The sequence below is a fragment of the Populus alba genome, chromosome 6 (assembly GCF_005239225.2).
Source record: "Populus alba chromosome 6, ASM523922v2, whole genome shotgun sequence".
Classification (NCBI taxonomy): domain Eukaryota; kingdom Viridiplantae; phylum Streptophyta; class Magnoliopsida; order Malpighiales; family Salicaceae; genus Populus; species Populus alba.
In genome coordinates this window covers 20838775-20852332 of record NC_133289.1, presented here as the reverse complement: position 1 = coordinate 20852332, position 13558 = coordinate 20838775, and the positions used below count along the sequence as shown (strand labels likewise).

At 30.7% G+C, this 13558-nt stretch overlaps 2 protein-coding genes across 4 annotated transcripts; one reads left to right on the top strand and one right to left on the bottom strand.

The window, feature by feature from the left end:
• Positions 1–3441: 3441 nt before the first annotated feature.
• On the top strand, positions 3442–6887 carry LOC118030782 (UDP-sulfoquinovose synthase, chloroplastic). Of its 2 annotated transcripts, none has more exons than XM_035035040.2 (3): positions 3442–3589; positions 4241–5325; positions 6121–6887. In XM_035035040.2, exons 2-3 carry the CDS (start codon positions 4279–4281, stop codon positions 6520–6522), a joined length of 1449 nt encoding a protein of 482 aa, XP_034890931.1. In that variant the 5' UTR covers positions 3442–3589; positions 4241–4278; the 3' UTR covers positions 6523–6887. The 2 variants fall into 2 exon arrangements, with proteins under 2 accessions (XP_034890931.1, XP_034890932.1); XM_035035041.1 differs by lacking the exon at positions 3442–3589 and adding an exon at positions 3595–3696.
• Positions 6888–7005: 118 nt separating this feature from the next.
• On the bottom strand, positions 7006–10248 carry LOC118030783 (putative uncharacterized protein YDL057W). 2 transcript variants are annotated; one of them, XM_035035043.2, is made up of 7 exons: positions 9982–10248; positions 9544–9662; positions 9327–9409; positions 8975–9096; positions 8321–8485; positions 7841–7934; positions 7006–7549 (listed from the first exon to the last, which is right to left on the bottom strand). In XM_035035043.2, exons 1-7 carry the CDS (start codon positions 10004–10006, stop codon positions 7312–7314), a joined length of 846 nt encoding a protein of 281 aa, XP_034890934.1. In that variant the 5' UTR covers positions 10007–10248; the 3' UTR covers positions 7006–7311. The 2 variants fall into 2 exon arrangements, with proteins under 2 accessions (XP_034890934.1, XP_034890933.1); XM_035035042.2 differs by lacking the exon at positions 9982–10248 and adding an exon at positions 9755–9943.
• Between the last annotated feature and the right edge of the window lie 3310 nt (positions 10249–13558).

Here is a 13558-nt window from a genome sequence, read left to right as displayed (position 1 = left end):
AAGTACATATATATATATACAAGCTAATAATATAAAATATAACACAAAATATAACACATTACGGAGTTTTGAAATTATAGATGATGATAGTGTTTTTGAAAAAATTTAAATTTTTTTTATTTTTTTTATTAATTTTAAATTAATATATTTTTATTGTTTTAAAATTATTTTAATTTGTTGATATTAAAAATAATTTTTTAAAAATAAAAAAATATTATTTATATATATATTTTAATATAAAAAATTATTTAAAAAATAATTATAATTACACTACCACAAAAAAAAAAGCTGTCATCGTGTAAAGCTTTGACGAAGAATCCCTAAATTTGTCAGATTGATTCTTGGATAGGGAGAAAAGTTTGCATGCTTTTATGATAGCTAGAATACTGTCGTTGATTAAAAAAAAAAAAAAAAAAAATTCGTGTCATGACTGAACAGACCGTTGCTTAATTTGAAAAAAAAAAACTTGAACACCTTTCGCCTTTTTAATTTTAAGAGGGCTCATATATGCTATGTTACCAGGGCCACGGCCCATCTGAATAGTTTTTTTTTTTTTTTTAATTTTATATTTAGTTAAAAGAAAATTTAATAAAAAAATTTATGTTGATTTCATAACCCGAGTTGGAGGTTTAATGAGTTAAATCATAAAATTCATATCAATTCAATATATTATCATCTAAATATGTTTTAAAACAATATGTCAAATTGAATATTTTTAAACATTTAGTGTATTTTAAATTTATCTTTATGGTGTTTTTCTTTTCTTTTCTTTTTATATGGAATTAATTTGTTCAAATTTGAGTTTTGTATGATTTTCATGGTTTCATGATTTGGACTATAAATGCGACATGGTTGACCTAGTTGCTTTAATATGTTACCATGTTAATATGTTTTCTTAAGAAATTTATTTTTTAGATTTTTTGTCCCTTTATTTTTTTTCAACTTTGAGTTTCATTCTTTAGCTTTTTTTAAAATAAAAATTTTCATACTTCTATCCTATAATTAGGTAAAAAGTAAATTACAAAGAAAATAAATATTAAAACCATTAGATTCTATTACTATGATCACTGACTTGATAAATCAGGCCTCAAAACTGGGTCGCTAAAATATTTTCTTATTTTATTTAAAAAAAAAACTACAATGCTAATGTTCTTTTTATGCATCTGGTTTATTTTATATTTTTCTTCATGATAAGTTTTGTTTTGATTTCTATTGGAGTAATTAGTTTTGATTTGTTTTAATAATTTTTTTTTATCATCTTGATTTTTTTTTTAAATTCAAACCATATTTTTATTAATTATCCAGTTTGCTAGGTGGATAAAACTAAAAAGAAAAATGAATTAAAACCATTAGATTCCATTACTAGAATCGCCAACTTCATATGTCAGACCTCAAAACTTGAGTCGATCAAATATATTGTCATTTTATTTTATTTTTTAAAAAAGTGTAATGCTAAGATTTTTTTACGCATCTAGTTTGTTTTGAATTTTGAATTTATCTTCGTGATATGTTTCGTTTTGAATTTGTCTTCATGATATGTTTTGTTTTGGTTTCTATTAGATTAATTGGTTTTGATTTGTTTTTATAATGTTTTTTATCTTCTAGATTTTTTTTCAAATCCAAACCATATTATTATCAGTTGCCTAGTTTGCCAAGTGTATCAAATTAAAAAGAAAAATTTTAAAAAACTATTAGATTTCATTACTAGAATCGCCAACTTGACATGTTAGGCATCAAAACCCAGGTCGATCAAATATATTATTTTTTTAATTTTTTGTTAAAGTGCAATGTTGAAATTTTTGTATGCCTCTAGTTTATTTTGAATTTGTCTTTATAATATGTTTCGTTTTGTTTTCTATTGGATTAATTGGTTTTGATTTGTTTTTATAATGTTTTTTATCATCTTGATTTTTTTTTTTAATTCAAACCATATTATTATTACTCATCCAGTTTGATGGGTAAATCAAATAAAAAAAAAATCTAAAACCATTAGATTTCATTACTAGAACCGCCAACTTGACAGGTTAAGCATCAAAATCTAGGTCAATCAAATATATTATCGTTAAAGTTTTTTATAAAAAAGTGCAATGCAGAGATTTTTTTATGCATATGGTTTATTTTGAATTTTTTTTATTTTGATTTCTATTAAATTAATTGGTTTTGATTTATTTTTATAATATTGTTTTCTCAGTTTGATTTTTTTTAAATCCAAACCCCATATTATTAGTAGTAGTTTAGTTTACCGGGTTTAATGACATTACCAAACAAATTCCAACAATCTTGACATATTTTTTTATGTTTCATAAAAAATAATTTGATGCGTCAATGAATTAATAGGTTTTCCAAGACATGTGTCTCATAAAGACCATAATCTTATAAAATATCCATAACCTAACCCGTCATCGCCATAACTTTAGTTCCCTTAAATTAACATTTCTTGGTATTGTACTTCGATTGGTGGCCTCTGCAAAGCCACGAGCCATACCAAATTTTCTCTAATGTGAAAAAAATAAAAAAGCAAGAAAGATTCAATACTTATGTTATTTATTTGATTGGATCCAATAAGTTTAATTAATTTAATAATATGATAAGAAAATAGATAATGATAATAAATAGATTAAATAAAATAATTTAACAATAATTATCTATAAAAATAAGTTGCCAATATTATACTTGAAATAAAAGGAAAGAAAAGCATGTCGAAGATTCACCGTTGATCCGTCATAGACATTGTTCTATCACTAAAAAAAGCTCACTAAAATAATTTTAACGCTATTGTAAAAGGATGCACAATAATATAAAAAAAGATCATATGTATCATCAGAGCAATTACTTGGAAAGCAATAAAAAAATATTTTTAATCGCTGAAATCTAATGATGCATTGCCTCAACATGAAGAGCAACGATCATGATAATGCATGCAATGCATGTGTCAATTAATTTTAATTTTTAAATGATATTTTATATCTATAAAAATACCAAATCAATTTAATGATAACTAAAACAAATCAAAATAAAAATAGGAAATATTCTTTGGATGTTTGTGAAGGAAAAAAATTTTTATGGGTAAAATAATCAATTTTTTAATGCTTTAAAAATACAATAAAAACAAAAAAAAATCCCAGACGCTAATTAAATAATTTGTTCTTTCAAGAATAATTTTATCATTTTATTATTTTTTTAAAATATAAAAAGATTGAGACATCTCTAAGTAAATTTGATAATAAGTAATTAATATTGTAAAAAATTCTTATTACCCTCAATAATCGGTCTAATATATATTTTTTTAAAAGAAGGGTAAAATCAACATTACATTACATTGTTTCGATTCGTGTTTCAATGACTATGCATACACAATTATTCACTTATCCCTTTTATTTTTTTTTAAATAATAACTGGAGGGTGACACATAAAAAAAAAGAAAAAAGAAAAAGAAAAAGAAAATCTCCCTTGGAGTCTGGATGGATAAAACTAGGAATATACCTCCCCCCCTCACAATTCGATTCTTCCCTCAAAACACCCAGTCACTGTCTGTCCAAAATCCCTCAAACAGCTTCTCCTCTTACAATCATCTTTTCTTGGTCTCAAGGTAATCGATCGCCACTCTTTGTTTAACAACATTCAAGCTTTTTTCTGTTTTATTTTTGCCTACCCTTTTAAGGTTAAGAAAGAGTATTGATCCTTAAACTAGTCAAGGTATTTAGGAGTTGTTGTTTTGTAACTTGTGCAGCAGCTTACATCTAGTGACGCTGTTTAATCGGTTCTTGACTCCTGTTTTATTAACTAAATTATTCCAGAAGGGTTGCAATTTGTGTTGTTGCTTAATTCAGCATGAATATATGTGAATTATTATTTTGAAACTCTTTCTTTTCTTTTCTTCATGATCTTTTTTTTTTTTGAGATTATTCTTTATGGATTTTACTACAACATGCGGCCTGGTTAAGCACTGCTCCTTGCACTTCACATTTGCTCATTTGAATGAATGGAATTTGTGTTTGCCAGTGTTTGTAAATTTTAGTAGTTTAGTTCTTAGGATGGAGATTGCAGGTTCCTTCTTGTGATTTCACTTACCCTTAATCGTATTTTGATGAAAGTCCACCTAAAAGGAGATTGTATCTCTGATATTTTCAATGCCTCTGGGTCTTTGTTGTTGGGATAATCTGAAATATAATTATGCCTGAAGTTCAGTTATAATGATCTATTAACTTTATTATTTTCTGACAATCTGGATATTTTCCAGGTGGATGTGGGTTTGGTTGTTCTGGACCAAACATCAGTATGGCTCATCTGCTTTCCACTTCTTGCTCGATAAAGTTGTCATCAAGCCACAGACCTTTATCTCAGCCATTTCGTCAATGCCCAACGAAGTTTCTTACATTTTTTACGCTGGGAACTTCAAAATCTCCATTTAAAAGGTTTGTTTTGCAAGGAGGAACACAGCAAGCAAGCTGTGTTGTCCGTGCAACCGTGGCTCCTATAAGCCAAGAAACACCAACTCAATCCAGCTCTGATTCTCGACAGAATTCCAGTGAACCATCCAAGCCAAAGCGGGTCATGGTTATTGGTGGAGATGGCTACTGTGGTTGGGCCACTGCCCTCCACTTATCCAACAAAGGCTATGAGGTTGCTATCGTTGACAGCCTCATTCGTCGTCTCTTTGACCAACAACTCGGTCTAGACTCCCTGACTCCTATTGCTTCTATCCACAACCGTCTCCGATGTTGGCGATCAGTCACTGGAAAAACAATTGAACTCTATATTGGTGACATTTGTGACTTTGAGTTCCTGTCAGAAACCTTCAAGTCTTTTGAACCTGATGCTGTAGTCCATTTTGGGGAACAACGGTCTGCCCCGTATTCAATGATTGATCGGAACAGAGCTGTTTTTACTCAGCACAACAATGTGATCGGAACACTTAATGTGCTCTTTGCTATAAAGGAATTCAGGGATCAGTGCCATCTGGTGAAACTTGGGACAATGGGAGAGTATGGAACACCAAACATTGATATTGAGGAGGGTTATATAACTATTACTCATAATGGAAGAACAGATACTTTGCCTTTCCCCAAGCAAGCCAGCTCTTTCTACCATCTTAGTAAGGTCCATGACTCAAATAATATAGCCTTCACTTGCAAGGCTTGGGGAATTAGAGCAACTGATTTGAATCAAGGAGTGGTTTATGGAGTAAGGACAGATGAGACTGAGATGCACGAAGAGCTCTCTAACAGGCTTGATTATGATGGAGTGTTCGGAACTGCATTGAATCGGTTTTGTGTCCAGGCTGCTGTTGGCCATCCACTTACTGTTTATGGAAAGGGGGGTCAGGTGAGACCTTGGCTCAATAATAACATAGCATTTCTACTCCACATCGCTTTCTTCTTTCATAAATATGTGGACAAATGATAATTTATAGTACTGAAAACAATTCTCCAATATTTTAAGTTAGGTGCTGAGGACAAGAGCTTGATAATTGTAATATAGTTCTTAGCTTGTAGCTTGAAACTCAATGCTTCTTAGTGTCCACTTTCAGTTTCTTTAAAATTCAGATCCTGAAGATAGCCTTATATAAAAAAATTATGTAAATGCTTCACTGCAGCATCACTCTTCCCAGAAGATGCTTCTGAGGAAACTGTTATACTGGAGAGTATGATCTGGAAGACTTTTTCCTGTTTGCTTATGATGTGATATTCATTAAAGAAATGAGACCACCATAAACTAAGTTGCTCATATTATGCTGTGCAGTGTGAGAAACCTAGATCCTGACTTGCATAGCTATTTTTGTTTGATGTTCACATCAAGCTATACTCCAAAATTGGATAATGCCTTGTCACTAGGGATTAATGTGGCGCATGAACAATAAAGTAGCTTTCATTGATTCACTGCTTATCACACATGCCACATCAATACAAACATATGCTAAAGAATGACTTTCCTTTTGTCATATCTTTGATGTATCTTTGTATTGTTGGCTTCAATTTGGTTCGTGGGAGAAATTTGTACAGATATATTGTGGTTTTTTTTTTCCCAACTGGTGATCTATGGATTTGTTTTATCCTGCATGTACATATAAAATTGCCTTTAATTATTTTGTTCTCTAACTTTCTAATTCATGCATTTCAGACCAGGGGCTACCTTGACATAAGAGACACTGTCCAGTGTGTTGAACTTGCCATTGCCAACCCGGCACAGCCTGGTGAATTTCGGGTCTTCAATCAATTTACTGAGCAATTTTCTGTCAACGAACTTGCTTCTCTTGTTACAAAAGCTGGAGAGAAGTTAGGGCTTGATGTGAAAACAATATCTGTGCCCAACCCAAGAGTAGAGGCAGAAGAGCATTACTACAATGCCAAGCACACAAAGCTCATTGAGTTAGGGCTCGAACCACACCTTCTTTCAGATTCTCTTCTTGACTCTTTGCTCAATTTTGCCATCAAATTCAAGGATCGGGTTGATACAAAACAAATAATGCCCAGTGTTTCTTGGAAAAAGATTGGTGTGAAGCCAAAGACTCTTGCAGCTTAATCAAGCATGGATGGTTAAAGGCTGTTCAGCTGAGAAGTTGCATTCATCTTGGTCTTATTTCTCTCCTTGCTCCATTTTTTTTTTGTAGGTAGTGTGGCTTTTCTTAGCATTCTACTGAATGTAGTCTGTAATCATTTCCAGCTGTAATTTATGCAAGTTACAAGTATAAGATCCTGTCTTCGAAATTCTAGGGTTCTAGGATTTTGTTGGCGGGATTGCTTGTGTATTTACTAAGATAGTCAGAGTGGAATACTTTATGAAAGAAACGAACGAATCGATCTCTGGACGAACAATTGCGAGTTGTTCGCTCATGTCTCAGTATTTGACCAACAAGGGCTAATGCTCACTCTTAGGCGTTTCAGTGATGTGCTTGTCTTATTTTCTGCTGTGCAATTTTGATATTCTTGTTAGCAGATTAACAATGACTACTCCAAAAGTTTCTTCTTAAAATCTTGATAGTAATGATTTTGCTCTATTTAGAGATTCACAAAAATAAAAATACTTTTTTTTTACCATAGGCCTTTTCGTAAGTTCAACAGTGCATATAATTTTGAGGGAAATATTCACTGTCATACAATTTGTGACAGGAGTGGCTGAATCACAAGACTTAAAGCTTCATTTATGTGCAACAGAGTAGCTCAACTTGGGGTCATGCCGTCATGTCATTGGGGGTGAGTGATGACACAGAGTAGCTCAACTTGTAGCTCCAGGAACTCTTCCAAATGACTTGCAACTAATTGCTCCTATTGCTCAGGGAGCAAATTTATTCTTCTGACGTCACTGAAACTATCACAGTCGAGAACGAAAGGAATGATCCTTCAATGGTAACTTAGGCATGTCTTTTTCTGCATTAAAATTTTCCCTCAAGAAATCAAGTACAACCGAAGTTAACTCGCCTTGATGTGAAGTATATTCATGATTAGCTCCCTTTATGATGTGTAGTTTATGATTTGGTATGAACTTGGCAAATTCCGAAGCATCTTCAGCTGGTACAATTTTATCCATGGATCCATGGACTGTCAATACCCTGTAATTAACAGAATTAAGATCACAACACCCAGCAATTTGAAAATACTGTAATACGCTGCAAGAAGCAACAAAGAACAAATGAAAGGATAAGCCGGAGCTTCCACAAGATGTTTCGAGACAGAGATCAATGGTATGCTCTTCAAATTGTTTGTGACTTGGGATGTTGCTATTTTCTTCTTCCAGTTCAATTCAGGGAAAGAAAGCACCAGAACAATATCTCCACCCCATAAATATTACATGGAAAAACATATCAACCATGTGTGAAAATGAATGCTTTGCAATTTCTGACCTGCACTCTTGTTGAATCAACAAGCAGACTGCATGGATATCAGTAGTTAATCGATCCTTCAAACTTTCTTCGGTCACACGATACTCGAATTTTCCTGCAATGAGACAGTAAAAATTAACCAGGTGCCGGGTTAATTTAACAAACAAACACCACCCAATATCAGCTATGAGTGATGGTATTTCTTAAGAAACTTTACAAGAAAAAGTTTCATTTATACACTTGAGCCATTAGATTCACATTTGGGTCCCACATTAAGCTCATGATCCAATGGCTTACCATCTTCTTAAGACTTGTCCTTGTTAAATATAATTTCTCATCAGCGATGTCTGGCAGGCAGGCAACTACACAATGCCTTGTTATATCAAAGATAGACAAGCATCAAATTCTAAAATCTAACATAATAACACTTTTTTGCGATCAAGGAACAATACAGGGACAAGGATCTATTAGCATATGACAAAATCACATACAGTCGCTTACCTTTTCTATTAAAGACATCTATATGTCCATGTTGTTTGAGTCTTAGCAGAAAGTCTTTACCCAGGCGGCCTTCCATGCCTTTCTCCAGGTTAAACCGGCCAGAAATATTAACCACTGTATGGACATCATTGTACTTTGAAGCATACAAGAGCACCACATTTCCACCTGCAATATAATCTTGGATCAAACTAGCCCTTCAAAGAAATCAAGACAAAAATCGCAATAATATATTATTTTTTTTACATTTGATTTTCCAGGTTCAGCTAAATTTTAATGAAGCATATTGTGCATGTAGCAAGATCACAACTTTTCTAAAGAATTGTCAGTAATGCATTAGCCATAATCAAAGTGGTTCCACTTCAGATGAGAGAACATTTCTTCAGCACTTAAGAGGGGATCTCAATTTCAAATAAAAATTTATCAGTGTTAATATTAACACCCTTACTCGACCCATGAAAACCTTGCATCCACATAACTTCAATATTCTAGAGCACCAGTAGACATACATGGAGTGAATATGATGCTATTCAAATGCCAACAAACGGCTACATCAGAGGAAAAAAAGATTCACACATATTTCCAGACATGCTGTCTAATTTCATTTCTTTTTTGGTTCTTTCATTCTACATAGACTGAGCAAGAAAGCAAACAGACCTTTACTGTGTCCAATAACTGCACTTATCACACGATTCTCCCTCCGAAAATGTTGAACCACAGCACGTAAATCCTCAGCTTCTCTACGGTAGTTACCATACTGAAATGAGCCTTCACTTTCCCTGGAAGGTGGAGATAACAATATTTCGTTATCAATATACTGACTTTTTTTTTGGTCTAAAAGATGAAGTTCGCAATGCGGAGTCTATCCAATTGTATGCAAACAAAAGGTATAGTAGCAACCACAAACACCAAAACGATCATTGACAGATTCATCTGCCTATTATCTCACTCTGTTAAAAATAATTGATGGGATGTGCTCTCATTCTCTTTAATCGCAAAGAAAGCTTACCCATTTCCAGCAAAGTCAAAACGGAAGGCACTGATTCCTTCTTTCTCCAGAGCAGCGGCGAGGTTTACCATTGGTATCCGTTCCTGTACACACACGGTGCAAAAACATCAAAAAGATTAACCAATAGTTTTGTTTAGACGGAACGGTCATACAAAAGGAGCAAGATATGTTCTTGTAGAAGGGAAAAAACAGAATAGATAATATAAAAAAAAATCACCTTTGACGACTGAAATCCATGGCACACAATAACAAGCTGTTTAGAACCAGTTTCATGTAATATCCCAGAGAGCTTCTCGCCATGGTTGTTCTCTATAACAACTCTCCGTTGTTGGACAGCTGCCAACAGATCAAACACACATTCATACACAGGGATGATCATGAGAGAATATTGACAATTCATTAACATAGAAAGCTAAAATGAAACTGACCCAAGATTATGAACATTACAATTCTCATAAAACCAATCCCTACAGTATTAGAAATTCATAGAACACTATCAATTTTAAATTTTCAACGACACTTTTATGACCCATATCAGATAAATCATAAAGAAGCTCAGAAGATAAAAAATTATTCTTGTCTGGATAAATTTTTTTTGAAAGAAATGATTTTGTTCTGTCTATAATTAAATCAAGTTGTGGTCGGGCCACCTTACCTCGGTTTGCAAGGGACTGAGTCATGGGAAATGGTGTTTAGAGTTTTGAGTAAATTTAAGACGCGGTTGGTGATGAAAATAGCTGAGCAGAGGTAGTCTCAACTCTCAACACTCGATGATTTATGTTTTGAGAAACCTGAACAACGTCAGGCCTCGTGATCTTGTTGGTTGTGGACTCGTGGTGTTGGACGAATGCCATTAAGCACGAGACCTATGGTAATGGGGCAGCAAAAACATTTGTTGTCTTACAAGAGCCATGAATGAATGTTTGGTTTCATCATTTTTCAATACTATTTTAAGACTAGATTGGTGATTTGAGTACTATGATTAAAAAAATCTAATAATAATAAATAAACACATGAAAAATAAATAAAATAAAATAAAATAAAATATTCAATCTAAGACAACCTGGATTATTAAATAACTCAATAACAAAGGGTAAAATTAAAAAAATAATAAAATATACAACAACAAAAACTGAAGTTCAACTGGGTTAACTCATAAACTCTATAACTATAGAATTAAGATTTCAATAATCTCATAAAAAAAATATAGGAAAAAAATTTAAATACTAATTTCTAATAAATCAAATTAGAACATGATAACTCCACAAAAAAAAAGATGAAGCTCAATCTCTAATAAATAAAATATTAAATGATGAAAATTAAAAAATATATATATAATTTAAAAAGGTAAAAAAAACTTGATCCGAACCCACTTGAGTCAAGATACAAAATCTCTAACATAGTTGTGATAATAGGGTGAACATGGTCGAAAACAAATTGAATAATAACATGAAATAAATTATTGAACAATTTAATGTTAAATGACAAAACAAATTTAATTTTAAAAAACAAGCAATTTAAAAAATATATAAGTTAACCCACAAACCCTGTAACAATAAAAATCATGAAATCCTTGAATCAAGTTTAATTAAGAAACTTAATCCTCAACCAATTTAATTTTGAAAAATTAAATCATGAAAAAAAAATCAATTTAGAAAACTTTTCAAAATAAAAAAGACCATAATAAAAAGAATGAAGATCAAATTTGATAGAAAAAAAAATAAAGCATGAAATTGTAAAAGCAAAAATAATCAGGATAACCCAATAAAAAGAAAATAAAAAAAAAAGATATGAAGATCAATTTCTAATAAATTAAATGTAAAATGATGAAATTAAAATAACTCAATTTTTAAAAAAAAATCAATTCGCGTTAATCTTTGAAACTATTAACCCTAATCTTGAACCTAAGATCAACTCCATAGCAACGGGGAAAAAAAAACTCTTAGTTAACATGAGTTAAGTCACAAACCTTGTGATCATGAGTGCATGATTGGGATAACCCAGTAAAAAAAAAGAAAAAGAAATAGAAATACCAATTTAAAATAAATTAAATGATGAATGATGAAATTCAAATAAATCAATTTAGAAAATGACAATAAAACAAAAGTCAAATCCTGTTAACTTTTGAAATCGGTGAATTTGGTATTAAACCCAAGACTAATCTCATCAAAGGAAAACTATCAAAAATAATAAAGCAAATCTCAAAGGAAAAAGTAAAAAAAGAAAACATTAGCTTTAAAAAAAAAAAACAAATAAAGCCAACTTCGGCAAACCTTCTAAACTTGATTTAATATTTAAAACTCACAACCCGTGAAATCCTTGAATAGAATTTAATCAAGAAAGTTAATTTTAAAGGATAAAACTGTGAAAATAAACCAATTTTAAAAACTTGCTAAAAAAATAACAATAAAAAAATAAGGATCAAACTTGAAAGAAAAAAAACCCATGAAGGATAAAATTATTAAAAAAACAATCTAATAAATGATTCCAAACAAAATAAATAACAATAAAAAAACAAAGATTAAATTAGAAAGATAAAAAATAAAACGGTGTAAAATTGAAAAACAATTGTAATTTTATATCTTATTAAAGATAAAAAAAAATATAATAAAAAGAATGAGACCAAATCTAAAAGATTAAAAATTCAAAGGCAGATAAAATTTAAAAAAATTTGTAATTTCATTGCTTATTCAAAATTTAAAAAATAGTAATTAAAAGGATAAAAATCAAATGTGAAGAGGAAATAAATTGCAAGAGTTGGTCTAATTTTTTGAAGGGTGTAGCGTGGAATTTAAGGGTGGGGAGAGAGAAGAAGAAAAACAAATGGTTAGTGGTGCCAAACCCGATGCGTGTTAGGGATATATATCGCTCCATTATATCAGGGACTTCGAGGGGTTTCAAACATTGTCTTTGAAGGCAGTGTTTGGTGGTCGGATGACACCTCACGTGTTGCCCAAACGATAAAAGAGCCATTGATATGATAATTTGTACTTTGCACGTGCTAACAAGTTTCTTTAATTATATTTAATAGATATAATTTACAATAATGCCTTTAAGTACCTTTGAAATTCACAATAAAACCAATATAAAATAATAAAAAACCCTCGAATGAGAGTTTTGATGATTTTATCTCTAAAAACATTAAAGTAATTATAATATTCTAAAAAAAAATTAAAAATACAAAAATATTTAAGAGTATCAATCATTAGATTATTTTGTTTTACAATTAAATTAATAATTTTATCATAAAAAAAGATTAAATGACCTATTTATCCTCATAGAAATTGTTAAAAAACAATTGTGTTATAATAAAAAAAAAAAAATCTTGCTTATAATATTTAGTTCAAAGGTTTTTTTTTTATTTAAAAATAATTTTATAATTATATTATTATAATGAAGAATAATCTAAATCTTGTATACAATATCTTTATTATAAGAATTAATTTTTTTTTAATCATCTCGAAGACTGGAATTGCATTATTCAATCTTTTTTTTTTGTCTTGATTTGAGCTCGGCAGCCCAGGTCCCTGTGATTCAATCATTCATTACCTTTGTAACCTTTAACCTTGTTTAAAAAGGACAAATAAAAAAGTAATTGGATTCTTAAGTTTAGATTTTGGGTTATTGTCATTCATCCTTCCAACAAAAAAAAATTATAAATTTTAATTTTTAACTAACTCATAAAATAAAATAATTTTTTTTAAAAAAAATTAATCTAAAATAAAAAAAATAAAGATCAAATTAGAAACAATTTAAAACAATAAATAACATAATTTTTCATAATTTGTTTTTTGGTAGAGTAGCATGAATCCCAAGGAAAAAAACAAGGAAATAAAAAAGTTTGTCAGAGACTTAACAATGACAGGGCCGCTTCATCGTGAAGAGCTCACCAAGCTGTTTCCAACACAACCGCTCACCAAGGTTGTCAAAATATTAAATTAATATTTTTAAAAATATTTTTAATTGATTTTAACATGATATATAAAAAAAACTCAAAATTATTTTTAATTAAAAAACATTATGCACAACAAATAGCACACACTTAGATCCCATTTGTCAACCGTCATTAGTGATGTTCCCCCCCCCCCCCTTTTATAACAGCTGATGGAAAGAAGAAATTATTACAAGGGTGAGGAATTGGGGGTGTGGCAAAGGGGGAATTTTTTTTTTTAATGGAATTGGGTGTCAACATTTGTGGGACCTCCGGAATTTCCCTTTTGATGGTAAGTCTT